General features: G+C 38.1%; 1 protein-coding gene across 2 annotated transcripts in view; it reads left to right on the top strand.

The window, feature by feature from the left end:
* The window catches only part of LOC122056567 (kinesin-like protein KIN-14L), a 34,685-nt gene extending 22,035 nt beyond the window's left edge, over nt 1–12,650 (top strand). For both annotated transcript variants that reach the window (XM_042618574.1, XM_042618575.1), the window contains 14 exons: nt 2,523–2,674; nt 2,768–2,941; nt 3,882–4,025; nt 5,363–5,554; nt 5,840–5,911; nt 6,751–6,809; nt 6,883–7,099; nt 8,392–8,583; nt 8,690–8,875; nt 8,975–9,328; nt 10,320–10,418; nt 11,142–11,282; nt 11,374–11,532; nt 11,837–12,650. In XM_042618574.1, the coding sequence (XP_042474508.1) occupies nt 2,523–2,674; nt 2,768–2,941; nt 3,882–4,025; nt 5,363–5,554; nt 5,840–5,911; nt 6,751–6,809; nt 6,883–7,099; nt 8,392–8,583; nt 8,690–8,875; nt 8,975–9,328; nt 10,320–10,418; nt 11,142–11,282; nt 11,374–11,532; nt 11,837–12,289 (2,594 nt within the window). In that variant the 3' untranslated portion in view covers nt 12,290–12,650. The remainder of the gene's footprint in view (nt 1–2,522; nt 2,675–2,767; nt 2,942–3,881; nt 4,026–5,362; nt 5,555–5,839; nt 5,912–6,750; nt 6,810–6,882; nt 7,100–8,391; nt 8,584–8,689; nt 8,876–8,974; nt 9,329–10,319; nt 10,419–11,141; nt 11,283–11,373; nt 11,533–11,836) is intronic.
* The last annotated feature ends 8,577 nt before the right edge of the window (nt 12,651–21,227 follow it).

Consider the following 21,227-nt stretch of genomic DNA (forward strand, 5'->3'; position numbering starts at 1 on the left):
CTTGAACTTCAAGTAGACTCACTCGATCAAATGAGCTCAACATCTAATGTTGACTCATTTGGGCATGGCCATGCACTTCGTGGTCTAACTCTATCAAGAATATTGATGTCGCTCCCGTCATATGGGAGGGATAGATCCCATTTACATCACTCACATCCCTCTGCATAATTTGTTACATACCCAGTAATCGCCTTTATAGTCCACCCTGTTACGGGTGACGTTTGACGAAACCAAAGTACATAACTCCTTATGTAGGGATCCATGGTGACTTTAGGTCTAAGGACTAATAGTCATACTAATAGCCACATGAGAAAGTATATGATACTCATATAACGATCCATGATACTTTCTCATGGCAGGTCATTCAGTATATATTCTCTAATGCATACCCATGTGTCAGCTTGATATCTCTATATCCATGACTTGTGAGATCAAGTCATCGAGCTGACCTACATGCTAGTCTTATTGTATTAACATTGTCCCTGAATGTTAATACTCGACTAGGAATAAATTAGAGTAGTGTTCCCTATATCATCTCACTATCGATTCAACTAATCGATTGATATAGGTATGAACCTTCTACTCAAGGACGTTACTATATTTATTTTATCTGGCACTAATACAAATAAGCATAATAACCAAAAACCAAATGCCTTAATATATATATAAGAATATGATATACATGAGTCCATACAATCATCAAATGATTGACTCTAGGGCTCTAACTAACACATAGCATGGGCGGTAGGGGTCTCAGGCCAATAAGATATGCATAATACAAATTATGAATAAGTCACTTGCAGAAATTGCAATAAAATCATTCCTCATGCTTGAGAAGTCAATGTTTCTCTACCTTCTCTCTCTCTTTTTTGTTTTCACTTTTTGTTTTCAGTTCTGATTGATTATGGTGCTGATATATCTATAATTTTGATTGATGATATGACAATGATATAGCAGAACATTTGGATTTCAGTAGGTTGACAATATTCCATTTATATCCTTATTGCTGGTCTTTTGAGTTTTGACGAATAACAAATAACTTTAGTCAGCAGTCTATGCTTACCATTTGGTTAACGGGACGCCCACTGAACAACTTATGAACTCAGGACGGCTTCTATTTCCTTGAGAAAGCATTCACCATTCATATTATGATGTCTCAACATTTATTTGTGACTCTTTGTTTTTTTTTTGTATTATCTTGAGAATTTTTCTATGGTAGGGGAGGATCTACTGAAAAGTGGGCATTTTTTATCTCTTTTTTTTTAATTATTATTTTATATTATACTTTGATTAAGCCTATTGAAGGCAGTACCATTGTGTTCTTTCTTCTTTGAGTTAGGATTAATCCTATTGGATGCTTCACTTCTTGGTTGAGGTGTCATATCCTATTCAAATATTTCCTGCTGTTATGACTCCATAAAAAGATGGTCGTTCTTAATTTATTTAATAGCAGGTTTCATTGATGACAACTACTTTATTAATCATGAGTATTTTGTGACAATGTCTCCTCGGGACGGTCTAGTGGCTAGCACATAAGGTGTTGCCATAGTGTCTAGCAGTGTTGCCACCATGAGGTTCAAATCTCGGCAAAGCTGAGGTAAATACCTCTCTTATGTGCTATGTTAGTAATTAGTCCTAAGAGCCAATTATGAGATGATTAGCCTTTTTGGGTTATTCATTGAGTTAGACTCAAATGAATCCACTCATTGGATTGGATTGAGTCCAATCCGAATTAGACACATTGGATTAATGAGTTAGACTTATTGGGTTATTGGATTAATGGTTAATCCAATATAATAATCTAACCCATTAAGAGGAATACAAAGAGACAAAAAATCCTTGGTATTCATGGGATGAATATAAATAGGTTTTTTGGACTGAATTTTTCATTAGATGAAGATGAGTTGAGAAAGTGATGAGAAAAGTGACTCTTGATCTTCCCTCTTCTTTCTCCTCCTTCCTCCTTGGCCGAATCTTCAAGTTTGGCCGAACCATTTTTCTTGCTAGCACAAGAAGATGGTTCTTCTCCGAAGGCTTCGTTCATGTGATGAACGAAGGATGTGTTCATGTGGATACCGTAGAGGCGCGGATGCTTGATTGCACTGAGATCTGCATCTAAAGAAAAAAGGGATGCTGTCGGGATAGCGAAGGGCACGCAACAAAGGTATATCTCTCATGTAAAACTTAGTATATGATTGTTTTCTCCTTCGCATGGATCTTCCGGAGAGGATCTAGTTAATTTTCCGCTGCGCTTAAGCGTGTTTAGCGCGCTAGATCCCTACATGCTAGTCATTATTTCAAAGGCTAGTAGCCGCCTGTGATTTACCTCCTCCGTGTTGGCCAAGATACGGGTTGGCAGGGGCGCTGGGGGCGAGCGCATTCGCCTTTTGCCATCATGAGTATTTTGTGACAATGAGTATGATGAATTAGAGTACACTGCATCTGCACTTTAATTTAACCAATTCTGTTTGCTAAATTCTTCAACGTAATACTAGACGGTTTATGCCTTTTAACTGTGGCAGGTGGTAGCTCAAAGACCTTGCTGATCGCCCATGTTTGCTCAGATGCTTCAAATCTTTCTGAAACATTGACTACACTTAACTTTTGTGCTAGAGCTAGAAATGCAGAATTGAGCCTGGGTAATCGTGATACAATTAAGAAATGGAAAGATGTGGTAAGAACATTATATAATAATTTCCATAATTTTCTTGCTCAATAATTATAGGGTTGATAAGCTATATGATGAAATTGTTATTTTATTTTCTAGGCAAATGATTCACGAAAGGAACTTTATGAGAAAGAAAAAGAAATCCTTGATCTTAGGAATGAAGTGATGGAGCTTAAGCTTGCTCTTAAAGATGCTAATGATCAATGCAGTCAGTTGTTTAATGAAGTACAAAAAGCTCAGAAAGCTTCTTTTACACTTCAAGCAGATTTAAAGGTCCTATTCTGGCTTTTCTCTATGAATGTTTATATCTCCATTTTAAAAGATTGATCTCCAAAACCAATGGCGGTCCGAAGTTCAAATTGGGTTAAATTCCATACAGTCACAGTTGACTTTTGATCCACCTGAAGTTTGGAAGTATGTATACCCACCAAGCACCCTGAAGTATGGAAGTTTTGTTCAAAGCATTTTATGACCTCTAAGTTGATGTTAGATCTGTACCTTAAACCATGGTTTTTGTTGTTAGCATTATACTGGGAGTTAACGTTACAAATTTAGCATTTCTATGCAAGGGCCCTCCTTCGGTATGGAAGCTTTATTTTCTGTGCCTTAGGATTTGGCTAACAGCCAACAAAATCCATGTTTGGTTGGTTATGGATTTGATAGGACTATAAAACCTATACGGGGTGGGATCTAAAAAATCCATATTAAGAGATGAGACCGTAATTTTCACATAATAATTATGGAATCATATGAAGGTTAATAGTTTTGAAAACTAATAAATTAAGCTTTATTCATATTCATTTTGATAGACAAAATGTTTCATGAATATTGAGGTTTTTTTTTCTTCTAAATATTATTTTTCCAGGATTAATCTTTTTTAGTCTATACTGTACTAACCTAAAGCAATTCTACTATCATGATGTTCATAGGGTTTTACGATTACTGTCAAGTCCTAATGTGCCGCACAATCAACCTTTTTCCTTTCAAACTTGGGACCAACATTAGTAGCCTAAAATAATTTATAGAAGCTTAAAAAATTCACACCCTGCCATGCATTTTAGACTTGTTCATGCCTGATGGTATTTACATGCATGCATTTGAGTAGATCTACTTGTGTTCATTTGTACAAGTTCTTGATTACTATGGTTAATGCTAGAATGTTAATCGAGTATGAGGTCACTGGTAAGGATCTACTGAACGTTTCCATTTGTAGGCAGAAAATTTAACACCGATAGAAAAACAAAACGTTGAAGAACAGAATGTTCAGCTTCAGAATCAAGTTGCTCGCATATTGCAATCTGAGCAGGAACAGAAAACCCAGATCCATGAACGTGATCAAGTCATTCAAAAGCTGCAGGTTAAACCTTGAAGCAAGATTGATTTTTCTATGATCTTGTATTTTATTTCCTTTTTTTTATCTTGGTTTAGATGATAATATAAGTTGGGGAGCTTCGTTCACCTATCTTTTAGTTTTTTCAATAAGATCTTTGATCATTGATGCTACTTTAATCCAGTTTGGATATATTGAATGATTATTATAGTAAAAGATGATTACGCTCACCCCTAAACTCCTCTCACAGTCTGTTCCTAAGTTATGTGAAGGGAGGTAAATCACGGGGTCAGCTCGTAGCAAACTTGTCACCTTCTAGCCAACTGGCACTTCCGTGGGGACATATTGAACGATTATTGAAAATTGAAACAATTCTGTCATATTACCTTGATTGCAGTTTTGAGCATTTAGCTCTGTTCTTGAGTCCTTTGGTATCCACATCTTCTGTCTTCTTATCTCTTGCAAAAAGAATATTTCTTGGACTCCCATTGGTACCTATTCCACTTCCCACTAGTGTTTTCTACATGTTAAACATTGGGTGAAATTGTCATTGTGGGAAAGTAGTGAGTGACCTTACTGACTCAAATAAGAGACTTGGAAGTACAAAATCTAACAGTCTTTTTTTTACGAATCGGAAATGCTTCTGCTACTTATACTCATTTTATTTTTGTGCCTATATATATATTTGCTTTTACCATTCAGCATGTTTTTTCATAGAATCATACTTTCCACTTCTTTGAAATGCACTGTAGCCTTAAACATTCCCAAGGTTATTGCAATAAGTTTCATATTGGAGCTTGTTCAAAATTGAGAATTTACTAGATCAACTAAACATGTCTAGGCACAGTTGTTCATATTAATGACAGAGCACATACCTAGGAATTATGATTCTCCAATAATTCGTTTCTTGTAATGGCAATAAATTAAAAATGGTTTAGTATAGTTTACAATTTACCTAAGGAAAACAGACTTTGTTTCTAGGCCACATTATATTAATACCTGATACTATATCTTTGAATGATTTCCTGCAAAGAGTATTTTGGTCATAGTAATTGTTTAAGTTTTGTATATAACTGGAAGAGAAATATCATTCGATACAACTTTGAAGTTGTTGAGCCTTAATGGTCCCTTTATTCTTGTTGACATTAGTATGACATGTCTTGCATCAGGAACTTTTGGTGATAAGCATCTTGGAAATTTCAAGTACTAGTTAATGTTGTAATATAATAACATTTAAATGCTAAGGTATCATTTCTCTTTTCTCCATAGTTTTCCAATCAAGAATCTTATAAAGTTTGTGATGAAATTGTGCATATTTTCTAAAATGATGCTTTTGATTGAATGTCTTTGTTTTCACTCGGTAGGCCAAACTAAAGGGGATTGAGTCTCAACTTAATGAGGCCCTCCAATCAAGTGATGCCCGTATAATTAGCAGATATGAGACAGGGTCTACTGGAGTTCTTTCAACTGCTAAGGTAACAGAGGATACTGTTGATTCTTCACAGGTCATAAAGAAACTTGAAGAGGAACTGTCAAAGAGGGATGCTCTTATTGAGGTTACTGAACTATTTCAACTTATTCACCTCAGTTATACTTCTCATGCTTACATCACAGATTTTTTCAGTTTATGTAGGATAAATGCTGATGAGAATTGCTTTGGAATCAGTTTTTTGATAGAAAAATATATTTTGGATATAATTTTTTGATGCATTATTTGGTATTTGAACTTCTCTTTTGGAATATGCTTTATGCTAATTCAGATTGGTTTCTTTTTTATTTATTGTGTTGCTTTGTTTTCGAATAACCTGTTGAATTCTGATTTGAATTTGTTTGGAATGCAGAAATTGCACCAAGAGAATGAGAAGCTAGTTGATAGGCTTACAGAAAAATCATCACTTGCTTCATCACCTCAGGTTATCTTTGAATCTTTTTGTACTTCTTTCATCAACCAAGTCATATAGCTTGTAGTGATGCTTGGTTCATCTATTTGACAACTAATTGGGTATTGTATCTATACTTATTGCCAATTAGGCTTTGGTCTAAAGTTGCTGTCATGTTTGATATAGTCGCGTGAAGTTTGATAAATAGATTTCAACTGGAATTTGAGATAGTTGGTAGTATTCAAACTTCGTTATGGTCAGGCACCAAAATTCAGGACATAAAGCATGCTGTGAACTAACATGTCTAAGTGCTACCTGTGTCTGTTGTTGCTAAGAGTGAATTCTTTGAGTACCTATTCATTTAATGTCCTTACATTAATGCTCCTAGCAGATCATATCTATTAAGAATATAAATATACGGAGTGGTCACTTTTCTAGCAGATCAAGCTTTTGAATCATAAGTAATTAGCCAATCAATTTTAGTGTGGTATTTTAATAGGAGGTACTTCGTGAATCTTCAAATATGTTTGTGACAATAATATTGTCTAATTGAATTCATTGGGTTTGGGTTATTGTATCCGACCCCAAAGAGTTGGGACAAATATAGGTTGTTGATGGTGACAACAATGATGATAACATCTTACTTTGATATTGCAAAAAATTATTGTTGCTTCATTGTATGATCTTACATTTATGCTCCTATCCTATGAACCTCTCATTGTATTTGAGATCTCGTTCTTGACAAGCTTGGGAGTAAGCAATATATCAATGCTTGGAACTATAAATATTGTTCAAGCTGAATAAACTCAAAAGAAACAGTCTTCTTGGTTGTTCATTCCATCTCAAATTCCTTCAATTTTTCTATCCCCTAGATTATGTCGAGCCCTGCTGCTGGAAGAAATGTGGACATGCAGAGAAGAGACTTAAACAGGTACATTTTACATTTGATTGCTTTTCTAGTTTTTAAGATTGCAATATATATGTCTTCTTTCTATTTTGGGCAGGGGTGACAACAACAGAGTACCTTCACTCAATGCCCTAGCATGGCCTGGTTCACAGGACAAGAATGAAAACACAGGAGCTCTTGTGAAATCAAGTAATGAGATGAGAAAGACAACACCTGCTGGAGAGTATCTTACTGCTGCACTTGCTGATTTTGATCCGGACCAGTTTGAGAGCTTTGCTGCAATATCTGATAGTGCTAATAAACTTTTGATGCTGGTATATATTTTTGATTGTATAGATCAAGTGTGTTAATAAAGATTTACCTCATTATGGTAGATATTAATGTTTATTTAATCTAGTTGCATGGTGCTATTTTTGCAAAACACAATGTGCATAGTCTTTATTTGACAACAGGGAAGATGCAGGTAATTGTACTTGCACTTACAAAACATTGTCTACTAGGTAAAGCACTCAATGATCTCACAAATGTTAATGTTAAATCTTGGTATCATTACAGATCTTGTTCTGGATTTGGATATCTACTTATTTTATGCCTACACGATGCATTTCAACACCAATCAAAATCAAACGTGATGACCTAATCTCTGATATCCTTTTTTTCAGTCCCATTTCCCTTCTTGTTCTTTTTGTGCTGCCTCCCTTGTTTCCTGCTTATACCGTCTCTTGCTTCTTGATTTTCTCCCACCTTTGTCTTCTTATTCATCTTTCATACTCCCCTATCCCTAGCCAATAGAAGATGTGAAGAGGAAGAATAAAAGAAAAAACAAATGAGATGAAAACCACTTATTCTTCCTGTTCTTGTTGGCTTCCTCCACGCTTGTGGACTTTAAAAACCCTAGAATTTCTAGAGTAAGTTTTTTTTTTTAAATTAATTTTTTATCTCCACTACATTGGACAATAAAGAGCATGCTGGTTGTCTCGGATGACATGAGGGAGTTAACTATGTTTAGTTTTTTTCTTGGTTCCATGTCAAGCTTGTATTTATTGCTATCCTTGTTACTCATTCAGCATGTGTCATCATTTCTTGTGAATTATATGGTGAATTGTGTCCTTCCATTGCAGGATGATAGTCTGATGCTTAGTATAAATTGTGTAGTCCTCCAAAGTTTCATTGTAAAGCATATAGTTTAAATTGCTCTCATTATTACTTAACAAAGTTGGTTCTTTACGAAAAATACAAAGTGATATACTTTTCAATTTTGGTGATAAAATTGACACTTTAAAAGCAGTTTGTAGATGAATAAATTCAATGAGTTAATTAATTGAACTTTTGATACTGCTATTCTAGGGTTGGTATTTCCAAGAATTTTTTCCCTCAAATTTGCAACAACCTACAACTTCTTAAAAATATTTGTTTGGTTCAAATCTCTGGTTTTGGTAAGTTGGGAATTAGTTATAGTTATGGAATTCTATCAAATAGGCACATAATGTTTAGAATAATCATAAATGTTCTTTTTGTGTGTGATAATGGTATTTTTTTGGTTGGTACTTCATAGTCCTTATGACATCTAGAGTGTCTTACTTATAAAATGTAAATCGTGTTGCAGATTTTGGCTGCAGTCATCAAAGCAGGTGCTGCTAGGGAACACGAAATACTTGCTGAGATCAGAGATGCTGTTTTTTCATTTATTCGTAAAATGGAACCAAAGAAGGTTATGGACACCATGCTAGTTTCACGTGTCAGAATATTATATATAAGATCTCTGCTTGCTCGATCACCTGAGCTGCAATCGATCAAGGTAATGTATCCCACTCTCTGCTACCTTCTAAGAATTTCTGACTGAACTGGTTTCATTTCTTGCTAGCTGTGAAATCCTTTAATCTTGTTCCACTCCTTTTTAGTAGGGTTCTTCAGTAGAACGGTTCCTTGAAAAAGCTAATGATGGCCATAGCAGAAGTTCTAGCCGTGGTAGTAGTCCTAGTAGATCTCTGGTTCACTATGATTCAGTCCATGGTTTTAAGGTGAACATAAAACCAGAAAAAAAGTCTAAATTGTCATCCATAGTCTTAAAGCTTCGAGGGATTGATCAGGTATAAACCTGTTTCAAGACAGGGAAAAAGGACTACTTAGACTATTGGCTAACACATATCTTCCTTGTGTCCTAAGTATTCTTTGGTTTGTAAGTGTAGGAGACGTGGAGGCAACATGTTACTGGAGGAAAGCTCCGAGAAATAACTGAGGAGGCTAAAGCTTTTGCAATTGGAAATAAGGCACTTGCTGCACTCTTTGTTCATACACCAGCTGGTGAGTTGCAGCGCCAAATTCGGTCATGGCTTGCAGAGAATTATGATTTCCTCTCTGTCATGGGTGATGATTCTATCAGTGGAAATTCTACCAACCAACTAGAACTTCTGTCAACTGCCATTATGGATGGATGGATGGCTGGTCTGGGTACTGCACAGTTTCCGAGTACTGATGCTTTGGGCCAACTTTTGTCTGAATACACCAAACGGGTTTATTCATCACAATTGCAACATTTAAAGGTGCTACTATTGTTATTATTCTACTATTGGTTGCAAGTTCTTGAAGTTTTATGGCCAATTACATTCGTTTACCTCTTTTTCTTATTTCAAATGGAGTGTTGTATTTTTACAACAGATTATAATTGGTCTGCTTCAGTCCAAGCAGGTGGGTGGAGGTGAGTTGAATGAATTGATTAGGTGGTTGGATTGATTGACTCATCAAGACATGGTGAGCCAGATGATTCAGAAGGCGTGATTAGGCCAGGTGGCCCGATAGGTACTGCTGGATTGAATGGTCCTGACTGGCATGTCGGGTTGCATGTGTTGGACGGTGTAAGACTGAGCAGGCTGATCAATTTGGGTGGGTCAAGTGTACTATATGGTTTGGGCGTAACTACTAACGAATGGGCAGAACAAGTTGGGGAGGGTAAGGGATAAGTTGGGCTGGATGGATTATTCAATCTGAAAATGCATATTAATTGGCCAGTTTGCTTAGTCTGGGAGGCAGGGTGGATCAATCACACCGGACTAGGCAAATCGTGTGAGCTAGATGAATTAGACAATATTTCTTGTAAAGCATTTAATCATTGTAAAAACAACTTTGTATCTATTTCTTATAATATTTCAATGAGTCAAACATAAAGAATAGTTATTTCATATATATTTCCTTCTATGAATCAAAGGAATATTTATTTTATTTTATTTTATTCCTTGTCTATTTTATTCTCTAAGAATAGTTATTCAATTCCATGAATCACACTCCATTAGTATGTCTTCTTTTCTACTTAAGCTCACATGTATGATGAACTGGGAATCAGAAACATTCTTGACTGCATATCTCCATTCTTATCCTGTTGTCTGTATTAACAGTCTATTTCTAATATTCCATTGGATGTACTTATTTTAGTAATTTGAAAGTGCTAATCTATAAAACCTATTTTAAGTACTTCCCATTTTTCTGTTAATTTCTAAATTTTGTACTTGGAGCTTTCCTCATATTTGGGTTAAACAGGATATAGCAGGTACTTTGGCAACAGAGGAAGCTGAGGATGTAGCCCATGTCAACAAGCTGCGATCAGCTCTGGAATCTGTCGATCATAAGAGAAAAAAGGTAATGAAATACAAACTGTCCTATCTTAATTAAAATTTGGGGGTTCATTGATGGACTTTTCCTCTATTAAAAGTTTCATTAATGGATACCAATAGGTGTTAAAAATTCATTGTTGTGTTTATGCAATTAGTTCAGTGGAGAATTAATTACTTGTGTCCAATAATAAAAAGATATGAAAATAATTTCTGCTGAGATTTAAAGCATTGCACCAAACTGGAGTTTTGTTGTCTGGTCGTACAGTTAGGTACTGTGCCAATACTCTGGAATCTTCCTATTATAGTTGATCCCGATGGTACCAACCAAGATGAGTGTGATTTCGGTTGATACTTCCTAAATGTGTCAGCATATTTACCTATGCACAATACATTTATCAGTTGGTGGCTAGAAGATACACTTTAGCCTTGCTAACCAATATCAATGGACACTTGAATCCATGGTTTCTTTTATTATATCATGGTTTATGATATTAATAGTGATATAAGCTTGCATAGAGCTCAATGAAAGAAACAGATTCATATTGCCAACTCTAAATTATTGGGAGAAACATGACTCGATGATTATGTGGTTCATATTTATTGTTGAGAAGTGTGCCTTTGGTGCTCTATATATCATGTTTAATGAGCTACATAATTTGTTTGGTTTTCTTAATTACACACTACCTTTTCTTTTTGAAAAATTCCTTCCCTACATAAATATGGTTCCTTTGCTGCTGCTCTATTACAGATTTTACAACAAATGAGAAGTGATTCAGCGTTATTAACAAAAGAGCAAGGTGGTTCGCCCATCCGAAATCCATCTACGGCTGCTGAAGATGCGCGATTGGCATCTCTCATATCATTGGATACCATCTTAAAAGAAGTCAAGGTATCTTTTGTCTCCTTGCTTTCTGTTACCTCTTGAAAGAGTACTCCATGTTTGTCCTGCAGAGCACTAACATATAGCTTTCATCTTGCAGGAAATTCTGAGACAAACATCCACAAGTTTGCTTACTAAATCCAAGAAGAAAGCGATGCTTGCAAATCTGGATGAACTTTTGGAGAGGATGCCATCGCTCCTTGACATTGATCATCCATGTGCTAAAAAGGAAATCTTAGGTGCTCGTAAAGTTGTTGAGGTAAGTTGAGCACAATATTTTTTCATACATATTTTGTCGTGCCTTGCTTTCTAGTTTTGGTTAAATAAGATTTAAGTTCAATCTGCTGGCTCTCATTTCAAAATTTAGTCGTTAACATTCTCCAATTGGTTTAATGTATCCAACAGTTTAATAGCAAATGTTCATTAGCTGTGATTGGAAATGATTGACATATCTATAAAATTTTCATATAGGTCATAGTTCATTTAACATACGTGACACAAACAGTGAAGATAAATGATTCAGTTTACTGAGTTCAATGTATTTTTGTACTATTTTTTTGCAGACAATACCAGAAAGAGATGATCCCCATGATGATGAAACACGAACATTACAACCACAAGCAGATTCGACTTCCAGTGCAGAGGTTGTATCGCAGTGGAATGTCCTGCAATTCAACACTGGTTCTACGACCCCCTTCATCGTGAAATGTGGCGCAAATTCTAGCTCCGAGTTGGTCATTAAAGCGGATGCACGCGTGGAGGAACCCAAGGGTGGTGAGATCATCAGAGTTGTTCCCAGACCTTTGATTCTCGCTGATATGAGCTTTGAGGAGATCAAGAAGGTGTTTGACCAATTGCCCGAAGCAATTAGCTTGCTAGCCCTCGCACGAACAGCAGATGGTACGAGAGCCAGGTACTCGAGATTGTACAGGACCTTGGCCAGTAAAGTTCCGTCACTGAAAGATCTAGTTGCAGAGCTGGACAAAGGTGGAATGTTGAAAGATGTGAGAACATAAATGCAACAACAGAATAATCTCACCGTAATGTGCTTATGCACTATTTTTCATCTTGTTAACTCAAACAGCTATTTTAGTCATCCTACAGAAGGTTCCTAAGGATGTATCTGAAGGAGTTCCACATATTGAAGCAACTCATCACCGCTTCGACAACTCTTGATGAAGCAAAAGTTGCTGTTGTTTATTATCGGCGTCTTCATGTACACCTTGTCCTCTTTGACTGAGAAAACGAGGAGCAATGAAAATGTAAGAACACTTGAATTGATCAGAATGTATATGTGATTTCAATCTCTTTTGCTGTTTAAGAATGACAGTTTATGCCACAAACCAATCTTATTTATGCTTTTTTTTTTGTTTATTATCAGCAATGTGAATGTTCTAGCACTCAAAACTTGTTGGATTTTGTTTCATTTTTTTTTTGTAACATTTATTTTTATAGTTTGCAAGTATTTCCTCCGATAATATTTGGTTGAATTGTCCTCAGAAACTATCAAGATATTCTTGGAGCTTGAATTGAATGGTGAGGCAGTTCAAATTAAGTGCTCTCTTTTGTAGCTTGCTCGCCTATTGCCTGTCTGTTTTTTTATTCCCCCCTTTTAGAGTACTTTGACAGGTTTTGGTGTACTGGCCTAGCACTATTACTCATCGGCATCCCACAGAAGCCTGATACTTCACAACAGAAACGACTAAGTTAGGGGTGTCAAAAATGACACGTTAGGGTGTCAAAAATGAATCTAATTTAATTTGAGGGAATTTGAAAAAAAAATCAGATAGGAGGATTTTCGAATTAAAAATTTTTAGGTCAGATTTAGGTTCAATCAGATTAATCTAAATTTAGATTTTAGTGATTTTTTAGGTTAAATTAAATTTTATTTTAAAAATTAAGATATTTTTATGTATATTAATATTAATGATGAATTATTTAGATAAAAGTAAAAATTTATAAAGGAAATAGTTAAAAAAAGTTATTTTTAAATTAGGATTGGGTTGGTCGGATTCGGGATTAAGGGTTTTGGGTTATATTTCTATTCAGGCCGGATTTGGATTAGGATTTTTTTTTTAATTTATATTTTAACCTGATCCGAATATGATCTGATCCATCTGAATTGACACTCCTATCATACCCTCATGACAAATGCTAAGCTCATAAAAAAGAAATTAAGTCAAATTTGAACCATTATTTCAACTATTCTATTTATTTTAGGTTCTATTTAATTTGTCACGGTTGTTTTTCAAATAAGTTTAAATATTAGTTTCTGATTCATTTATAACCCTATTATCCTCGGTCACCAACTTCCACCAATGTTGACCCCTTAGCTAGCCCTAGCCAGCCTCTACTCAAATGAGCACCCCTCAAGCCAATGCACCCGTCTATCTCCTCTTTGGCTTCAGTAGTTACATTGTGAATCGACATGCACAGGAGCTCGAGCAAACAAAGGTGGTTAGGGATTGACACCATGGGGGTGCGAGCAGACAAGCAAGGATCAACGTAGGTGAGGATCAACGTGCAGCAACTTCACGGACAAGCCGTTGCTGGTGGTGCGAGCAGACAAGCAAGGAATGGAAGGGAAATGTTTCTTTGTATATAGCCAAACAAGGGAAAAAATCTCATAAAATATTTTACATAAATATGTTCTTTTTTTGAAATAATGAACCTTACGAGCAAATATAAATGTCTAATGACCCATACAAGAACAAATGCATAAATTATTGTCCTTTTATGAAGCATATGTATAGTACGTTTTTTGGTTAAGATAATGACACATGATATCAAAAGATGAAAGGATAATAATACTAAAAATATTATAACTTATAGCATATATATTGATGTGTTTTTTGAGTCAAGATAAATAATGACACCTGATATCAACAAGAAACAAGGATAATAATAATGAAAATATTAATGGAACATACTTGGAAGCAAACACTAAATCCATTTGAGTTGACCTTCAATATCCTAGCCTCAGTGTCCGTTGACCTTCAAAATAAATGGTGTAAACTAGAAAACATGAGTCAAAAATAATAAAATAATTGCACACAAGGTGACAGGATCTTAGAAGACTAAAGAGAGCATTCAAAATTGAGACGAGGAATGAGCACTTGTTAAGACATGCAATTGTGAAAATGTATAGAAAGAAGAAAACAAAATAGAGAAGAGCCACTAGCGGAGCAATAAAAACACAGAAAAAGAAGAAAACCAAACGGATAGATAGAACATTATAAGCATAATGCCGTGAAAGAAGCATAGACACAGTATGCTTGGGATCTTAAATTTATCCATGAACATCCTAGGTTTGAAAAATACCTAGAACTAAGGTTTAAAATTTTGAGTCAGGTTAAAATTTTAATTTTTGATGGAAATGAAACTATTTCGATACCGTGCTAATGTTTTGATGCATGATATCAAAAATTGATTTGAGTTGAAAAAGAAAGAAATGAAACACAGGAAGGAAATATTATTTGTGTCGAGCATAGTTTTAAATCTAGTACCATACCAAGCGAAACAGTCAAAATATATTGATCCAAGGGTAAAGTGGGGCCCGAATGGTAGAGGGGCCAAAGACACGTGGGGGTCATAGTCAGCACGGTCAACAGCACGGGCTAGGCCGACCGACCGGTGCACTGCCCGGGCGGCGGCGCGACAGCCCAACTCAACGCTGGGTTTCCGGCGCTCAGGGGCCGAGCGGAGTCCTCGCTCAGCCGGATGGTGGACATTGCGCGAGGCGAGGCGAGAGCAGGATAAAGCACCAGGGGACAAACATGCCTCCCACTCGGCTCGGTCACTCCCACAGCAGTGTGGGAGCGCAGCCGAGCGGACCCCCCGCTCAGTCTTGTAGATGACCAGATGAGCAAGAGAGAATATCTTCCTCGGGGCAGGTGTCACCGATAGGCGGCATGGTCAGGCAGAGAATCGTACGGTGAAAGTCTCCACTATCACGTCAAGGATATGCCCGGTCTGTTAAGGTATGGCGTCAGACACGCTTTTCTGACACATTCATTATAGGTATACTTTGAGAAGCGTGCATGTCTCGGTAAGCGTGCACGCACCTTCAAGGAGTTCTATATAAGGATCCCCAGACTTCAACGGAGGTATGCACTATTCACCACTGTAGCTACAATTCTCGTTACTCTACTTCGATTTCTCGCCGTCTGGAACTGACTTGAGTGTCGGAGGGTTGTCGCTGGGAACCCCTTCCCGGCTCAGTTTTGTGCTTATAGGTTCTCGACGGAGGCCTACGCCATCCCGGAGCTTATGTGAAGCCAGCAGGGAGCGCCACGTCTCCAGTGACCATTGTCTCAGCACTCGGACATGATCAAATTGACGTCGTCTGTGGGAACACACCTGAATCTGAGTCGAGAAGATGGAGGAAGCTGGACGCTCACACACCGTGACGATCTCTCCAGAGGAGCTCGACGCGCTCATCCAGGCGCGAGCGACAAAAATAGTGGAGTAGCAGCAGAGGGCACAAGCCGAACGGCTAGTGCAGCAGGCCACCTCGGCATATGGTAGCCGAGCAGCGTTGGAAGATTGATCGGAGCAATTTTCTACATGGGCGCAGAATAGAGGGCAGACCGGCACGCCAGGAGATGCACCACCCGCGCCAATTCCCTTCCATCGGGCCCTATTCCAAACTCCCTCCGAACTCACGCAGGCCAACCAAGGATCGTCAGCTGATGAAGCGCCCGCGCGGGACATCAAGAAGGGCAAGCCGCCTCGGATCGATTCTTCTCCTGAGCGGATCAATCGCCAGTTCTCAGAGGCGATTCTGCAGGATCCGCTCCCAAAGTACTATGCTCCCCTGGCGATTGGAGAATATAGCGGTGCAACTGACCCGGACGACTATCTCGGTAAGTTCAATAACGCCGCTACTCTCTATCAATACACCGACGGAGTTAAGTGCCGAGTCTTCCTCACCACCCTGTCCGGCTCGGCGCAACGATGGTTCCGGAGGTTGCCGGACGGATTGATTCAGAGTTTTAAGGACTTCTGAACGGCGTTCCTCCACCACTTCGCAAGTAGTAGACGCTATCAGAAGACGAGCGTCAGCCTATTCTCCATGAAGCAGGGGCCCAGAGAGACTCTCCGAGCCTACATCCAACGATTCAACCAGGCGGCCATGGACATCCCGATAGTTTCGTCCGAGACCATGATGCACGCCTTTACCCAAGGACTGACCGATGGGGATTTCTTCCGTTCGCTCATCCGGAAGCCGCCCCGCGATTACGATCATATGCTAAAGAAGGCAAGCGAGTACATCAACGTGGAGGAGGCCCAGGCGGCCAGAAGGAAAGTGATGCATACTGACCCACCAACGCCAACTGAGTGGAGGTACCTGGTCAGTCAACCACCGAGAGGGCCTCGAGCCGAGGGGATGAGGCCATATCCAGAAGCTAGACCACGCGCCGTTCAGCATGTAACATCCGAACGGCCGAAGGCAAGGGGAAAGGTATGGACTCCCATGTTTTGTTCCCTACACCGGTCAGCCAGCCACTGTTGGTGCGGGAAGCATCCGACGATCGAACCTAAGTTTTGATAATGGCAAAGGATTCAAAGTTAAGGTGCTTTGTTATCTGACAGCTTTTGCTGAGTGTTTCAGGAAAGTCCTAACTGCGGTTAGGCAAGGTAAAACCCTAGGGGGTGGTAACCCTAGGTCATAGGGGGTGGTAACCCTATGCGGAAAGTCTTGGCAGGTCGATGGCTTCAGGCAAAAGTCCTAGGGGGTGGTAACCCTAGGTGGAAAGTCCTGGTGTCGCGAACCAGGTGAAAGTCTGAACTGGCCGGTGAAGCGGATGTTCAGCAGAAAGTCCGGGAGCATCGAGTGCCGAGCAAAAGTCCAGTCGATCTGGAGGATCGTACTGGCAACAGGTAAAATCTCCTGAGAGGAGTAGGTGAGGACGCGTTCCACCTAGGGTTTCCGGCTGGAAACCCGAAGTCAGACCCGGACAGTCCGGAGACTGTCATAATTTCATATTCATACTATTATTTTGTGTTAACTTTGTGTTGCAGGTATCTTTGGATTAACATACTTGCAGGTACCAAAAACACAAAGAAGGACTCGGATGAACAGTGTCCGAGGCGCCTCCATGGAGCTTGGAGGCGCCTCGGGTGCGAGCCAGGAAAAGGCCAGCGCAGCAGACTGGAGGCGCCTTGGATAGGCTGAAGGCGCCTTGAACCAGATAGAGTTCGACCAGGTCAGTGCTGATCCACGCGGGTGACTCGGCTCGTTCAAGGCGCCTTGATGAACAGTGTAAGGCGCCTTGAACCCCCTTTATAAGGGGTCTCGACCAGCAGCTTCAGATATCTTCTTCCAAGTGACTCAAGTGCTACGTGCTGCTCCAAACGACGTTCCGAAGTGCTGCTACTTGTGCCCGACGACCAGGAGCTCCGAATCTTCATTTCTTTGTCGTTGGTATAATTAATTACTGTCGTTTATTGTACTTCAACTTGTAATCGTTTATCGAGCTTATAGTTGTTGCCCACCGGAAGCGATCAAGGATCGCGGGCCTTCGAGTAGGAGTCGCCTTAGGCTCCGAACGAAGTAAACGACCGTGTCTCTGTGTTTGTGTTTATTTACATTTTCCGCTGCTTTAATTACTCTACGAACGTTTTACGATTTCGATAATCGAACGAAATAGCCGCGAGCGCTATTCACCCCCCTCTAGCGCGTCTCGATCCAACAATTGGTATTAGAGCGGGGTCGTTTTGAATTGGTGCAACCACCTTTCAAAACAAATTTTTCGCAGTTTTTTTTCATTTTCGGAGTCGAATTAGAATTTAGCCTTATAGCTATATTCTAATTTTTGTTTCCCTCGAATCGACTTTTGCTCGAAGTAGGTGCAACACCACTCGAGTTCGTTTTTATTATCCTTTACTCCAGCATTACTAATCCAAGACTCGGTCTTGGAATAGATTTTGTTGTTTTTGTTCTTTTAGATCTAAATGGCCCAACAAGAAGGATATAGCACCGTTCGTCCCCCACTATTTTCCGGAGAAGACTTCGGTATTGGAAGGGCGAATGGAGATATATCTGAAGATCGTCAGATACAGGATGATCAACTGCCAACTGGTACCGACGGTAAGCCTACACCCTGTGAAAATTGGGAGCCAGCATTTATCAAAAAGGTGGAAGCTGACGCAAAAGCCACCTGCACCATTCAATGTGGTCTTACCAAAGAAGAGCTCAACAGAGTCGGTCCATTCTCCTCCGCAAAAGAACTCTGGGAAAAGCTCATCGAACTCCACGAAGGCACTGACGACACCAAGGTAAGTAAAAGAGATCTTTTACTTAATAAATTATATAATCTAAAAATGCAGGAAGGCGAAACGACGAGTTCTCTTCACGCGAGAATACAAGACATCCTTAACTCTCTTCACGGAATTGGCCAGAAAATAGAAAATCGGGACGTAATAAGGTATGCCTTAAACTCGTTTCCAAGGAATACATTGTGGGCATCAATGGTAGATGCCTACAAAGTTTCCAAGGATTTATCCTCTTTAAAATTAGATGAACTTTTTAGTGAATTTGAACTTCATGAGCAGACTAATGCACAGCCTACCGAGAAAGGTATTGCGTTGGTTGCAGGTACAAGCCGAACCCGGGAACCAAGACCACGACGGAGAACCGAACCAGCATCGGAAGCTGAACCAGACTCTGACGATGAAGAAGGTGACATTACAACCGAGCTGGTGAACCTCGTGAAGAAGCTCTACAAGACGAAAGGATTCGACAAAAGAGATCTGAAGAAGGCAGTAAAATCAAAGGAAGGCCCACAAAATACAAAGATGAAGTTTGAAGTTACATGCTACGGGTGTAACCAAAAAGGGCACATCAAAACCAACTGCCCTAACCTGAAGGAGATCAAAAAGCAAAGAAGGAAAAAGGTCCTTAAGGCAACATGGGACGAATCTTCATCGGAGGACGACGACGACGAGCTCGAGCAAACGAGTCTACTTGCATTAATGGCCCGGGACCAAGTCGTCGAATACGGATGCGAGAGCGAGTCTGAGGCCGAGTCCGAGCAAAGCCACGGATCCGTATCCGTTTCCGAAGGAACAGACCCCACTGTAAGTATTTCCCGGTTGAATACTTTAGTTAGCTATTTATTGCGCAAATTAGCTAAGTCAAACCTGAAAGTTAAGTCACTTCTAAAGGAAGTAAGTGTCCTTAAAGAAGTGGCTAACACCAAACCTTTACCTGACCAGAGTCAGACTGAATTACCAACTCAAGTTCAAAAATTTGAGAAAGAAAATTCAAATCTAACAAATCAGGTTAAAGATTTAAAAAATACCTTAGAACGGTTTACTTTGGGCTCCAAGAATTTGAACTTGATTCTTGGGACACAAAGAGCCATCTACAACAGAACAGGGCTGGGTTACAAAAGTAAATATAGATCCTATTTATCATTAATAAACAAACAAAGTATTAAAACAGTCCAAGCATGGGTCTCCAAGTCTAACTTGGTTAATCAAGTTGGACTTGGCCAATACTGGGTTCCAAAGGATCAAATATACTACCTCGATAGACCATATCGAGGCCATGATCCAGGGGGAGCAAAGAGAAAAACAATCCTAAAAATTTAAAATTAAAATTCGAAAGTAAAATTTTTTTAAAATTCGAAAGGAAAAAATTAAATTCAAAATTCGAAATTAAAATTAAAATTAAATTCAAAATTAAAATTAAAAATTAAATTCAAAATTCGAAATCTAAATTAAAATTAAATTCAAAATTCAAAATTCAAAATTCAAATTAAGAAATTAAAACTCAAAATGAAGATAAGGGATCCAGACTCGCTGGCACCCCCAACTAAACTACCCGGGAGGGTAACTGAACCTAATCTACCCGAAATGGGTAAAACAAGAGTAGATTACCCGGCAGGGTAATTAAGGTTAGATTAAAACGGACTAAGGTTAACTTGAACCACAGTACTGGTGAAGTTTTTGGATGATAGTACGTTAGGGAAGCTTGGGCATCGCATGTCTAGGAAGATATGGCTTCGACCTGGTGCATTTGGCCAAGTGGAACTGACCGAAGCTACCCTTAAATGGATCCTAACTAGTTAGACCAAGGTTTAGTACTAAGCTCAATGGGTAGGACTATTTGGAAAACCTCGAAGGCATGGTTACTTTAATGAGTTCCTTGTGACTCACCATAGCCCAGAAGTTTATCCAAAGAATGCTTACTTGTTGAACCCAAAGCTAAACCTGAATCTAACACAAAGTTAACCCAAACCTTAAAATTGAATTATAAATCATCTCACATCAATCATAGGTGTCCCTGATTGAAAATTTAGATCGGGTGAGATGACTAAGTAATAACATTCATTTGAAAATCATTTTCAAAATCAATTTTAAAACTCAATTTCAAAATCAATTTTAAAACTCAAATTTCAAAATCAATTTTAAAACTCAATTTTCAAAATCAATTTTAAAAATCATTTTCAAATCAATTTTAAAACTCAATTTTCAAAATCAATTTTAAAAATCATTTTCAAATCAATTTTAAAACTCATTTTCAAAATCAATTTTAAAACTCATTTTTAAAAAATCAATTTTAAAACTCAATTTTCAAAATCAATTTTAAAACTCAATTTTCAAAATCAATTTTAAAAATCATTTTCAAAATCATTTTAAAACTCATTTTCAAAATCATTTTAAAACTCAATTTTCAAAATCATTTTAAAACTCAATTTTCAAAATCAATTTTAAAACTCAATTTTAAAAATCAATCTTAAAACTCAATTTTCAAAATCAATTTTAAAACTCAAATTTCAAAATCAATTTAAAACTCAAATTTCAAAATCATTTTAAAACTCAATTTCAAAAAATCCTTTCAAAACTCAATTTCAAAATTATTTTAAAACTCAACTTCAAAATTATTTTAAAACTTAAATTTCAAAATTATTTTTAAACTTAAATTTCAAAATTATTTTAAAAATT

This window comes from Zingiber officinale, chromosome 3B (genome assembly GCF_018446385.1).
Source record: "Zingiber officinale cultivar Zhangliang chromosome 3B, Zo_v1.1, whole genome shotgun sequence".
In the NCBI taxonomy this organism is placed as follows: Eukaryota; Viridiplantae; Streptophyta; class Magnoliopsida; order Zingiberales; family Zingiberaceae; genus Zingiber; species Zingiber officinale.